General features: G+C 45.0%; 1 protein-coding gene across 6 annotated transcripts in view; it reads left to right on the forward strand.

Annotated features, from left to right (window-relative positions):
* htt (huntingtin) overlaps positions 1-12,363 on the forward strand; it is a 56,256-nt gene that overhangs the window by 32,580 nt on the left and 11,313 nt on the right. For all 6 annotated transcript variants that reach the window (XM_063219615.1, XM_063219619.1, XM_063219618.1 and 3 more), the window contains 13 exons: positions 65-299; positions 1,177-1,318; positions 1,761-1,940; positions 2,209-2,385; positions 3,410-3,486; positions 3,585-3,723; positions 3,849-3,971; positions 5,152-5,371; positions 8,353-8,498; positions 8,987-9,164; positions 10,406-10,498; positions 10,766-10,950; positions 11,979-12,105. In XM_063219615.1, coding sequence (XP_063075685.1) covers positions 65-299; positions 1,177-1,318; positions 1,761-1,940; positions 2,209-2,385; positions 3,410-3,486; positions 3,585-3,723; positions 3,849-3,971; positions 5,152-5,371; positions 8,353-8,498; positions 8,987-9,164; positions 10,406-10,498; positions 10,766-10,950; positions 11,979-12,105 — 2,022 coding nt within the window. The remainder of the gene's footprint in view (positions 1-64; positions 300-1,176; positions 1,319-1,760; positions 1,941-2,208; positions 2,386-3,409; positions 3,487-3,584; positions 3,724-3,848; positions 3,972-5,151; positions 5,372-8,352; positions 8,499-8,986; positions 9,165-10,405; positions 10,499-10,765; positions 10,951-11,978; positions 12,106-12,363) is intronic.

Consider the following 12,363-nt stretch of genomic DNA (forward strand, 5'->3'; position numbering starts at 1 on the left):
GTTTTACAGTAAGTCAACCGATGGTGAGACCTTCAAACGTTGAGGCTCTCTCTGTTCCTGGCAGGAATGTTCCGGAGGATCACGGCGGCCGCCACCAAGCTGCTGAAGGCCGAGGGAGGGGGCCCGGGCCCGGGCCCCGGGGCAGGCGAGGGCTGCTTCTACAGCCTGGAGGGGCTCAATGCACTGCTGCTGCGCCTCATCACCACCCACCCGCCCCTGGTGCTGCTCTGGTGCCAGGTGCTGCTCATCATCAACTACACCAACTACACCTGGTGGTCCGAGGTGCATCAGACGCCACGGTGAGTCAGTCCCATAGAGGTAGAAAATAACACTAGAGGACACAGCAATTTGCGACAGCACTGGGAAATGGCAGCTGGAGCTTCTCAACTTCCGTAGGTAGTGTAGGCACTTTCAGGCAATGCATCTCAATGGAGAACACTGTCAAGAAATTAACTAAAACTGTGTAAATATGAAGTAACACTAATCAAAGACCAGATTTGAAATGTCAGGCTAAATATCTACTTAAATCATATGAGTCGATAAAATGCATTTAAAAATCAAATAATGTATTTTATGAACATAGTTAGCAACACACTTCAACTATTGTCCTTGTATAGTGTGTTGATGGACATTTTCACATGATTAAGCCATTTTTGACAGAGGTGAGCCTCGTTCTCCATTAATTTCCATTTCTCTGATCTACCTACAGATAATGGCCGCTACAGATTGCCGTAAAAGGGGGGCGGGGTCCTCTCTAGTGTTATTTTCTACCTCTATGGTCAGTCCAGTCGCAGGACAGGGTGTGCAGGATCGGGGCGGTGTGGGGATCTGTTTTTTCAATGCCTTTTTTCACCTAATAAGTGTGTTTTTTTTGTGTGCGCGTGGTGCTAGATTTTAGGTCTGAGTAGATATTAATATGTCACCTCAAGTTAAGATATGCTTTCTGGCCCTGCCGTGGCCTAACGGTGGGGCACTCGTCTGCCATGCAGTCGACCCAGGTTCGATTCCCGGCCTAGGTCATTTGGCGACCCTTCCCCGTCTCTCTCCCTATTCGCTTCCTGTCCTCCTCTCATACCGTCCTATCATCATCAATAAAGTCAAAAAAGGTGTGCTTTCTGCTACTCCTCTAGCAGTTCTAATCATACTTATGCATGTTATGCATTGTCATTTTCTCAGGAGACACAGCATGTCCGGCACCAAACTGCTAAGCCCCCACTCATCTGGGGAGGGCGACGAGGAGCGGCAAGAGAGCCGTCTGGCCATGTGCAACAGGGAGATTGTCCGCCGGGGGGCGCTGATCCTCTTCTGTGACTATGTGGTGAGACCTGTCAAACAAGCCTCCCAGCCTCTCCGTAGTTCTGTGCAGTCCAATGCTGATAGCTATTGTAGTATGCTCATACAGTAGGTATTAAAACAGGATTCTGTAGAGGTCAGTAACTGTACCAGAGAGAGTAGAGAGAGAGAGAGGTTCCATTGGTCCATTGTTTCCGGGTTCTATTATTGCAAGGGGGGGGGGTGATCCCCCTTTAGACAGACCTAGGCAGACCTAAGGAATGTTCTATTCAATGATAGGAGCATTATGACACGCCCCTTTAGGCAGACCGGAACCTGGTCATGTTTGGTGCCTATTACATTGCCATATCTATATATACTTAAATAATCTCTGACTGTACTACATGCTGCTGCCAAAATAACGTATACTTGATGGCTTTTCTATATGTCTTGAATTGTATGTCTTTCTCCCACCTGTATTGTTGTAGTGCCAGAACCTGCACGACTCTGAACACCTGACGTGGCTGACGGTGAACCATGTGCAAGACCTGATCAGCCTCTCCCATGAGCCTCCAGTTCAGGACTTTATCAGTGCTGTCCACCGCAACTCTGCCGCCAGTGGCCTCTTCATCCAGGCCATCCAGTCCCGCTGTGACAATCTCACGAATGTGAGTCTCAAGCGCACGCTTGCAAATACACAAACAGACTGGCCGAAAAATGTTAGGGCATGTTTTTCCCTTTTGGGTCACCATAGTCCTCCACCCTAAGACGAACTCGCCAAAGCGATTAAACGGGCTGTCTGAGGCGTCTCATTTGTGATCAGCATAGCCCTAAACGCAACTCGGTTCAGTTTTGCTTTAGATTGTTGCTTTTTACCTCCATTTCATTGGAACCGTCCATATCCTTATGCTGAGTGTCTCTCTTGTCTGTGTGCAGCCCACCATGCTAAAGAAGACCCTGCAGTGTCTGGAGGGCATGCACCTCAGCCAGTCGGGGGCGCTGCTCATGCTGTACGTGGACAAGCTGCTGAACACGCCCTTCAGGGTGCTGGCGCGCATGGTGGACACACTGGCCTGTCGCCGGGTGGAGATGCTGCTGGCCGAGACACTGCAGGTACAGTATGGCAGTGCTGCCCTACAAAGCAAAAGGGCAGTAACTGCATTGCTGTTTAAAATGAGTACTATGACTTTAATGCCATATATATCAAAGTCTACAGTTAAATAAAATGATTGATCTTCAAAAAAGGTGGTAATATAAAGTAACAAAACTGTCAAATGCCAATAATCTCCCCAAAAACACTTATACTGGATTGCGGTATCATTTTAAAGTCAACTGACTCAGTTTTGAGTTCTGCGCAGTTACTGCCTTTTTGCTTTGTAGGGCAGAGTGGTTCTTAACCTTTTTTCCTTAAAGCACCCCCTTACATGTGCCCAAGACAAGCCGCGCACCCCCAACACAAACTTCTGTGCGTGAACAAGCACTAAAAATTATTTAAGAGATGAGGCTTCCTGTTTGAGACATTTAGCAAGACCTTAATTCCTTTGCATAGGGACCAAAACATGTTTTAATTTGGTTTTGATTTTGCCCAATTATAATGTTCTCAAGCAAAATTTTGGTCACAACCTCAACACAAACACAATTCCGTGCACCCCCTGAAATCTCTGGCGCACCCCCAGGGGGTGCCCGCACCCCAGGGTAGCTCTTTGAGTGCCATGGACTTGAATACGAGTCTTTTCAGAATGTATGGCACAGTGCCAAAAACTTGATATCTAGTCCGTTGCGTTTTTTAGTGGGGAGTGGGGCCTAACATGTTGATCTGGTATGTTTGTTGTTCACATGGACAAAGAACTCAATTTTTATGGCTCTTGAAAATTCACTCAAACGTTGAAAAAAACCTGGCAACCCCCCTGTCTGAATTTGAAAATGGCTGGCACTCAATGAGTTAAGAACCACTGCAGTATGGCATGGCATGGCTCCATCACCCTCATGTCACTTGGTCAGGGTTTTTTTTTTTTACAGCCGAACTGGCTGACTTAGTGTTTTGGGTATTTTAATTGACTTTGCTACGACATGGCCCTGTTTCTTAAAAGGGTAAACAATGACTTGAGAGTTGGTCTTTCTGCATTTTTGTCTACAGAACAGCATAGCTCAGCTACCCGTGGAGGAGTTGGACAGGATCCAGGAGTACCTGCAGAGCAGTGCGCTGGCCCAGAGGTTGTTATGTTCTCCACACCTCCTTTTTCTCAGGAAAAGACGTTGTTGTGCCTGTGGTTCAAATATGCTGACTGAGTCATCCTTCCCCTTTCTCTCAGGCATCAGAGGTTCTACTCCCTGCTGGACAGGTTCCGAGCCACTGTTGCCGAGGATACTACAAGCCCCACCCCTCCTGTCAGCCCCCACCCATTAGATGGGGAGCCGCCTCCTCCACCGCAGAGTATTGTAGCCAATAAGGTTAGACCTGAATCAGGCATTCTGTCATTTCATTTGTGTCAAAAATTATATTTATTTGAATCGTATATAAAACATGCAACAACCTGCTCTATCCTTTTTTCCCCTACTTTCCACTGTCACCTCAGGAGTGGTATTTGACATTAGTGAAGTCTCAGTGTTGTCTGAGTAATGAAGGGGCCTTGTTTGAAACAACTGACCTGCTGACCAGATTGCCTCAAGAAGACCTCAGCACCATCTTGGCCTGCAAGGTGAGCGCTGGTGACGTGAAGGTGTATTATGTGTGAATTGGTTAGAGCTCTCATCACCACTGCATTATAAAGCACTTCAGACTTGCACACAAAACTCACCAACACATCCATGTGCGATCCTGTGCACATGTCGTTGAAGGAGAGGATTGTGCACATCCCAGGAAAAGGTACAGGACGAAGGCCAACTGTAGTTTTCAAAGTGAGAAGTCCGCACACACAAAATCCCTTTTGTTGTATTGTATTATTTCATGGAAGGATTACATTTCGACCGGTCGAAAGGTAATCCTGCCATGAAATAATAAAATACAACAAAAGGGATTTTAAGTGTGCGGACTTCTCACTTTGAAAACTATCGATCCTGTGCACATGCCATGGCATTTCAAGACACATGCATATCCAAAAATGGGTTACACTTTACTTGATATGTCGCTGCATAACACATTTACAGCAGCTGTTCTACATGTGGCATGAAGGATTCGTGACTGTTTCGTAAGAGTCATGAAAGTGAAAAAGTGAAAGCCCATTGGGAAACTCCAACTCCCATTGTCATTGTGACACAGCACTCCACAGCACACAAGTGAACACTGCACACAACGAAATTGCATTTTATGCCTCACCCGTGCAAGGGGGCAGCCCTCAGTGGCGCCCCATGGGGAGCAGTGCGGTGGGACGGTACCATGCTCAGGGTACCTCATTCATGGAGGAGGATGGGGGGAGAGCACTGGTTGATTACTCCCCCCACCAACCTGGCGGGTCGGGAGTCGAACCGGCAACCTCTGGGATGCAAGTCTGACGCCCTAACCGCTCACCCATGACTGCCCTACCAAACCTTTCATAGACATGGAAGACTATGGACAGCAACTTGTCAAAATAGTGGGTCAGTATAATCATTGAGGGTTCAGAACAAAGCCTGCAATGCTGCTTTGTTTAACTTTTATTTTGACAAGTTGCTGTCCTTCCGTCCGCCAGGTTCATGAAAGGTTTGGTATGAATGAGTCATGAAACAATCCTATTGCTTCATGCAGACTTTATAACAGCTGCTATGAATGCGTTATGCAGGAACATGTCAAGTAATGCGTTATCCAAAAATGTCCTGCATTCATCTCTGTATGCCTGATCTTACAGTATTACCTAATGTTTCTGCCGCCTCCACTTTCTCCCCGTCTTTGTCCTTTGGCAGGAGTTCAACATCGCCCTGCTGGGCCCCTGCCTGAGTGTTGGGGTGCAGAGGCTTACACAGGGGCAGGGTGGGGTGCTGTTGGACACTGCTCTTCAGGTGACCATGGACCGCCTGGCTGCCGCCATAGAGCAACTCCCCACCCCTCACCGACCCTTCCTGCCCCCCAGTGATGCTGAGACAGATCCTGACGGATACTGGAACAAACTCAGTGATGTCTACAGTGAGTTCACAGCACTTCTTTTGGTTTCATTTGTGAAGTGGTCAGTCACCGATGTATGTACTGTATGTGTTAAAAGGATTTGCAGAAATGATTTTAGTTGTAACGATGCACTCAACTCACGATTTGTTTCGTATCCCGATTTTTGAGCTACGGTCCGATACACCCCACAATTTTTTAAATATACACATAGAACGTATATCACTGACAGGACCAGACACAGATAATAATATTGATATAAGGTGGTTACAAACAGTCACAAGACTCTACATTTAGAGTCACCTGATTCTTCTTAGGCCCGTGTTTTACTTTGCTTTTGTCTAATAATTACTCCCATACATCTTGCAGAAACACACCATTGTTAGTAATATACAATCTATGAATGTACAGTATGTTTTTGATTGTTGTTTACAAATATAATAGGTTGCAAGAAGCCACACCCCACGATTTTTTAAAATGTATGTTTTTGACTATCATTTCATGTAGCTGTTTCCTGCACTGAAGAGTAACAGAACTTTGAAAGGTTGTATCACGATACTGCCTTCTTGCATTACGATACAGTATCTGTGGATCACGATTTCTCGAGTTGATACAATATCGTTACAGACCTAATTTTAGTTCTTCTTTTCTCTAGAACCTGATTGGATCAGGCACGTACCAAATGTAGCAAAAGAATAGCGCAGGTGCTCTATTCCTTGGCAAACGGCAGCTTGACTTCCTGTTAGTCAAAGTTCAGTCTTGCTGCCTACTACAACCGGAAGATTATGCTGTGCAGGAGTTCAGCTATTGTGCGGCACAACAATGGGCCTCATTTGTAAAGTTTTACTGCGTGGAAAAGCAAATTGGTGTCTTTTACATGCAAGCCAGGTTCGGATTAGTGCACTCTAAGGGCTTTTGTCAAAATGCTATCTGAAAGAATGTCATATTGCAGTGATGTGCATGAAATAGATGAATCCATATTTAGCCTGCCCTCTCATGACTTCTTTCCTGTGTGTGTGTGTGTGTGTGTGTGTGTGTGTGTGTGTGTGTGTGTGTGTGTGTGTGTGTGTGTGTGTGTGTGTGACTGTGTGTGTGACTGTGTGTGTGACTGTGTGTGTGACTGTGTGTGTTACTGTGTGTGTTACTGGGTCAAAGACGAAACAGGGTTTTCAGGACTCCAAAAAATAAAACTGTTCCCTGACACCGTTCTTCAACTTTTTTGGGTACATTGGAGTGTAGAGTGATTAAGTTTATTATTTTCTGTTCAGAAAATAGTAAGGAACATGCATTTTACCCCATTTTCACCCATAAAATGTCATTCAGTGTAATACGGTGTTAAACTGTTGATAATGCAAAAAACATATAGATGACGTTAAAAAACTGAAATAAGCTACATACCATAGTAAAGGCCTATATTTAAGGTCTTCATCAAACCTAAAATTTCTAGTAAAAGGCATTTGCAAATAGTTTTTGCAGTGGTTGTAATCTTTCACCGAGTGCATTTCACCCATTTGGCTTTAAGAAGTTTTTCCACTGAAGAGAAAATCAGTTTAAAATGCAGAATTATTCATTTGTTGTATGCCCCCGCATTTGTTGTGCTAAACAAATAAGTTTCGTAAGAATTTGACTTTATTTTCACATAAAAATGTGCATTTCACTGAATGACCACAACTATTACACTGAATGATGCCTTGGCAAAAAGGCCTATATAAACAGCTACTTTTCATTGCTATGATATTGTTACCATCATACTACAGTACTCAACGGCCTGAATGAGTGACAACAGAAATAGATGTTATCAAATAATTGGTATTTTACTTAATATTGGGGCATTAAAATGTGTTTTGAAGAACTTCCAAGATCACAAGCTTAGAGGTAGGCTACTACTTAGGCCTAAAACAATAAAAAATAATTTTTTGTCTGTTAACCTGCATATTTCGGGGATTGTGACTTAGGGTGTTCTGATAATTCATGTACAACTTCCAAAATCCCAGAATCTACTCAGTAATATGGATGCTACATGGCAATAACAAGGTTATAATGGAAATAACAATAAAAGTCATACTTTCAAGTAGTATCATCATATTATTGTATCTTAGAGTAATATTGCAACTTATATTGCCGTTTTGATTCTTAATATACAACCATGAACTGATTACACTGAATGAAATGGCCCTTACACTGCATATCACTGAATGACATCTCTTACACTGAAGGACGACCAAATACTTTTCACCTTATTTTTACCTTTTTACAAGCACACAGTTAGTCACCTACATGAGACGATGACTTTGACGCACAATGTTTACTATGTCTATTTAGAAAATATGCTTGTTTGGATGAATATCTGAGTATAAAAGTGTTTTTTGACATTTCACTGAATGACATCTGTTTTTGTGGACGCTGTTACCACAAGATAAAAATACAGATTTTTTGACTATTGAAGAACAAGATTCTCCCTTTGCATCATCACTTAAGGGGTCCCTAGGGTTCCTTTTGATGATGTCACATATTGTGTGTGACTATCACTTTTTATTATGATTTAAAACCATCATGTTGATCTTATTACACTGAATGATATCTAAGGAATTGAAAATCCGGACAAAAGTCCCCAGATGATTTGAATATCAAAACAAAATGGTAATGAAACGTGCTTTTGATACAATAACAAGAACACTTCTAGAATTATGCCCAGAGAGTGAAAAAAGAATTTCGTTCGTCATTTTGCATAATTATTCAAGGATGTATTGATGATTTTTAAGTTCGGACCATTACACTGAATGACGTTTTTGCACTTTATGAGATTATTTAACACATACATTCACAATTATTTTTCTTTAAATGTTACTGAAATGAGACACCAGACTATGATGTTTATCAGCATAACATTCAAAATTCATTAATTTACTTTTTTGATAGTTAAATGAGTGCGGAACAAAAAAAATGCACGTCTCGTCTTTGACCCTACTGTGTGTGTTACTGTGTGTGTTCGTGTGTGTGCACAGGCGATCCAAACGCATACCAGACAGTGCTGAATCTGTGTGGTACTCTGAGTCAGTACTTGCTCTCCCTGCCAAAGCTGCCGCCAGCCCTCCAAATCACCCTCCAGAGAGAGGCCCTGGTGGCCTCCTTCACTACGCTCACCATGGAGGTCAGCACCCCACTGCACCACACCACACCACAACGCCACGCTACCACCACACCACTACACCACATGACAATCTCACCAAACTAAGCTGGGATCAGATGGCCACTAGCCACATTCAGTTGCTACATGTGAATTTGGATTTCATGATGAATGGTCTCTGGGGCTCAATGTCTTGATGAAATGCCTCTTTTCCACTGCCGGTTTTCTGGTAGGCCTACAGCTCGACTCAGCGCGACTCGGCCGCTGTGTTGTGCCTATTCGAAAAGCAAAAAGTTGCAGCCGAGTCTGTGTCAAGCTGTAGGCCTACCAGAAGACCGGCAGTGGGAAAAAGCCATAAAACCTGTTTGTAAATATAGAAGTGAAATGCACATCGGGGACTTGTCCAAGTTCCAAGGGTCATTTTGTCTGGCCTTTTCTGTCCTTCCTCTGTGTCCATTCATCTTTTCTTGTTTTCCCCCTCCCTCCCTCTTCTCTCTTCCCTGGCGGTCCAGGCGGTGGTGTGGAGACTGCTGCAGGACCAGCTCCCCCTGAGCGTGCAGCTGCAGTCGGCCCTGTCCTGCGTGTGCCTGGCCCTGCAGCAGCCGGCCGTGTGGAGCCTGCTGGCCTCCAGCGCCTACCTCACCCACGCCATCTCCATCATCCACTGCGTACGGCTGCTCATCCACGCAGGTGAGGAGGAGTTGGGAGGAGAGGAGAGGAGGAGAAGGGGGAATATGAGGTGTTGGGCTAATCAAAGGGAGGGTGGTGAGGATAGCGATGGTGATATTAAAGAATCATCTAGTACAGTGGTTCTTAACCTGGGGTGCAGGCACCCCCTGGGGGTGCGCCAGAGATTTCAGGGGGTGCGCGGAATTTTGTTTGTGTTGAGGTTTTGACCAAAATTCTGCTTCCAAACATTATAATTAGGCCAAATTAAGACCAAATTTAAACATGCTTTCGTCCCCATGTAAATTCATTAAAGGATTGATTAACATCTAAAGTAAGAATCATTGTAATCGATCACTTAAATCATTTTTTTGGTGCGTATACACGTGTAGATATTTGGGATGGGGGTGCGCGGCTTGTCTTGGGAACAGCTAAGGGGGTGCGTTCAGAAAAAAAGGTTAAGAACCACTGATCTAGTAGAGTAAGATACTTCAAGCCCGTTCATTTCCTGGGTCCGGTCAGGTGAACACCCCTTTAGGAGACCTTTGGAGACTTCAGATTGTGAATAAATGGAGTTCCCTTGGCGCTGTAGATGGCGGTAGCGCACATCTTGTTCAAGCCACCACCAAACACCACAAAAAGAGAAGAAGAAGGAGTCCAAAAGGAGCGCACTCCAAAGAGGGTGGAGTAATAAAGAGGCTTCGAAACCCACCCACCCAATGCAAAAGTGTGTGCTCAAGTTGAGTGGGGGCGTTGTCCCCTCCTTCTTCTTGTATTTTTGAGGTGTTTGCAGGAGAAGTGCGCTACCGCCATCTGCAGCGCTAAGGGGACTCCATTTATTCTCAACCTCAGGACTCCGAAGGTCTCCTAACCGAAGGTCTCCTAAAGGGGCGTTCACCCGACAGAAAGTGGATACCAGAAATTAACTAGAATGACTTGTCTCTGTCTAGAGTATCTCTGGCACACTCCTTTGTATTGGGTGGGCGGTATTTGAATTATCTTTCTGTACTATACGATTCTTTGGTGATATGTTGGAGAAAAGATGGGCATTTTAGATGCAGAAAAAGATGTGCTGTGGTGGTCATAGTTTAGGATGTGATGCGGAAAGCTACGGGAAGTGGAGTCTGAGGGAGGGAGGAATGTGATAAGTGATGTCTGAAGTGGTCAAAGACGCACCGCTTTCAGACAAATGTAGATGGTTCTTTCAGGAAGCCACCCGTTCTGCAGCTTGCAATGCATCATGTGTAATACGTGTCTCGTTGCAGTCGCTGTGGGCCCTGGAGACCAGCTGCTTCGGCCAGAGAGGAAGCGGTCCCACTCCGAGTCTGCAGAGGATGAAGTAGACTCAACCAAAGACAGTGAGTGTGGAATGAGGAGGATACTACTGTAATATTCATCCGTTTGGACTGGGGATGGAACTCTTGTCCTCACAAAAGACAGGGCATTGCCTCTTGTAGAGTCAACCGCCCGACAGTAATTGCAGTCTGTTATAGCGACTCTTCAATTACATAACTGAGATCATAGTAATTTGTTAACAGCGTGCGTGCGTGCGTGTGTTTTTGTGTGTGTGTGTGTGTGTGTGTGTGTGTCTGTGTGTCTGTGTACTACTTGCTTGTCTGTTTCAGATGTAAGCAAGCAGCAGGCATGCAAGGTGATGGTTGAGCTGGTGGAGGGCCTCCAGACGGTCCTCTTCCTGGGCCACCCTCGAAACAGCCCCATCCCAGCATTCCTGACGCCCACGCTGCGCAACATCATCATCAGCCTCGCCCGGCTGCCCCTCGTCAACAGCTACACCCGCGTGCCACCACTGGTGAGGATCGGATGCTTATGTGAAGCACTGAGGTGCTTCGACCTTGTTATCCCCCTGAGATCAGGCTAGGTGCAACAGCCAGTTGCCAGACCAGTGCCTGCCCCTATAGAGCTTGAAAGTCCCGCCCCTTAGTTCCGCATTTCACAGGACCTAAGATGACCATCTAACAACATGGTAGCGAGTAAATATCTTCTGATTTCAGTCATTATGTGCGCTGGGCTTCAAATATCCTGTTTAAAAGGCTAGATATAGATAATTCATGCAGAAGTATCAAAAAAAATTCAGAGGCCGTCTGCATGAAAAACGTGAAGAAACACACCCTTCTAAAAACATGAAAAACGTGAAGAAACACACCCTTCTAAAACGTATTTCTAAAATTAAACAAAAATATCAGAAACAACATATGTGGAGCTCGTGGCACAATTCGAAGGGGATCGAAATATCATTTTAATACCGCCATTGGATTACATGCTAAAATTTTCCATTAAAACGCCATTGAGGTCCCATGAAATTGGGGGAAGTGACGTCACTTTCAAGCTCTATGCCCTGCTCCCTGTGATGTGCTTACAGCAGGGGTGGCGAACCTTTTTCATTCGAGGGGCCTCTTCTAATTCCTCCAAGGGCCGTACCATGAACACAAACCAGGATTTCCATCTGCACTTTAGGCCTATATTGAAGGCAGCCACCTTAACAACAGACCTTACCTTCCCTAGGTCCCGTGAAATATAGCTTAACTGTATTGCAAATTTAATTTCTTAGAGTCCTTTAAAACACATGTCATATTTCATGTGACGCTGCATAACATTAAAACTATATCGGGGGGCGCAACTGGCCCTTGAGACATAGGTTTCCCACCCTTGACTTACAGTATGGTTTAGAATTAATTGGATGAAGGAAATACTGTGCCTGTGTGAGTTTGCAGTATGTGTGTGTGTGTCTGTGTGAGAGCGAGAGAGTGTGTGAGTGCATTTGTGAGTAATTTAGCATATTCAGAGCTGATCGTTTTCCTGATGGTGCCTTCCCGGTAGGTCTGGAAGTTGGGCTGGTCCCCCAGGCGTGGTGGTGAGTTTGGCACGTCGCTGCCCGAGATCCCTGTCGAGTTCCTGCAGGAGAAGGACGTCTTCAGGGAGTTCCTCTATCGCATCAACACGCTTGGTATGCCTCCCCACCTCTTTTGGTCCCGGGTCTAAATACGTACTGTATCATTGCGGCGCAGTGTTTTGTTTTGTTGATGAACTGGAGGTTGTATGTGGGTGGATGCTAAACCAAAGCATAGAATAATATTCCAAGACTTCTCTTTGGAGCTTGAAATCCAAAAAATAAGTCCAGTTGCCTACAACTACTGGTAAACATTGTTTGTGATGACCTGGGTGAATGAGAACAACCTTTTGAGGGAGGAAACCAACGCACACC

This window comes from Engraulis encrasicolus, chromosome 16 (genome assembly GCF_034702125.1).
Source record: "Engraulis encrasicolus isolate BLACKSEA-1 chromosome 16, IST_EnEncr_1.0, whole genome shotgun sequence".
Lineage (NCBI taxonomy): Eukaryota > Metazoa > Chordata > Actinopteri > Clupeiformes > Engraulidae > Engraulis > Engraulis encrasicolus.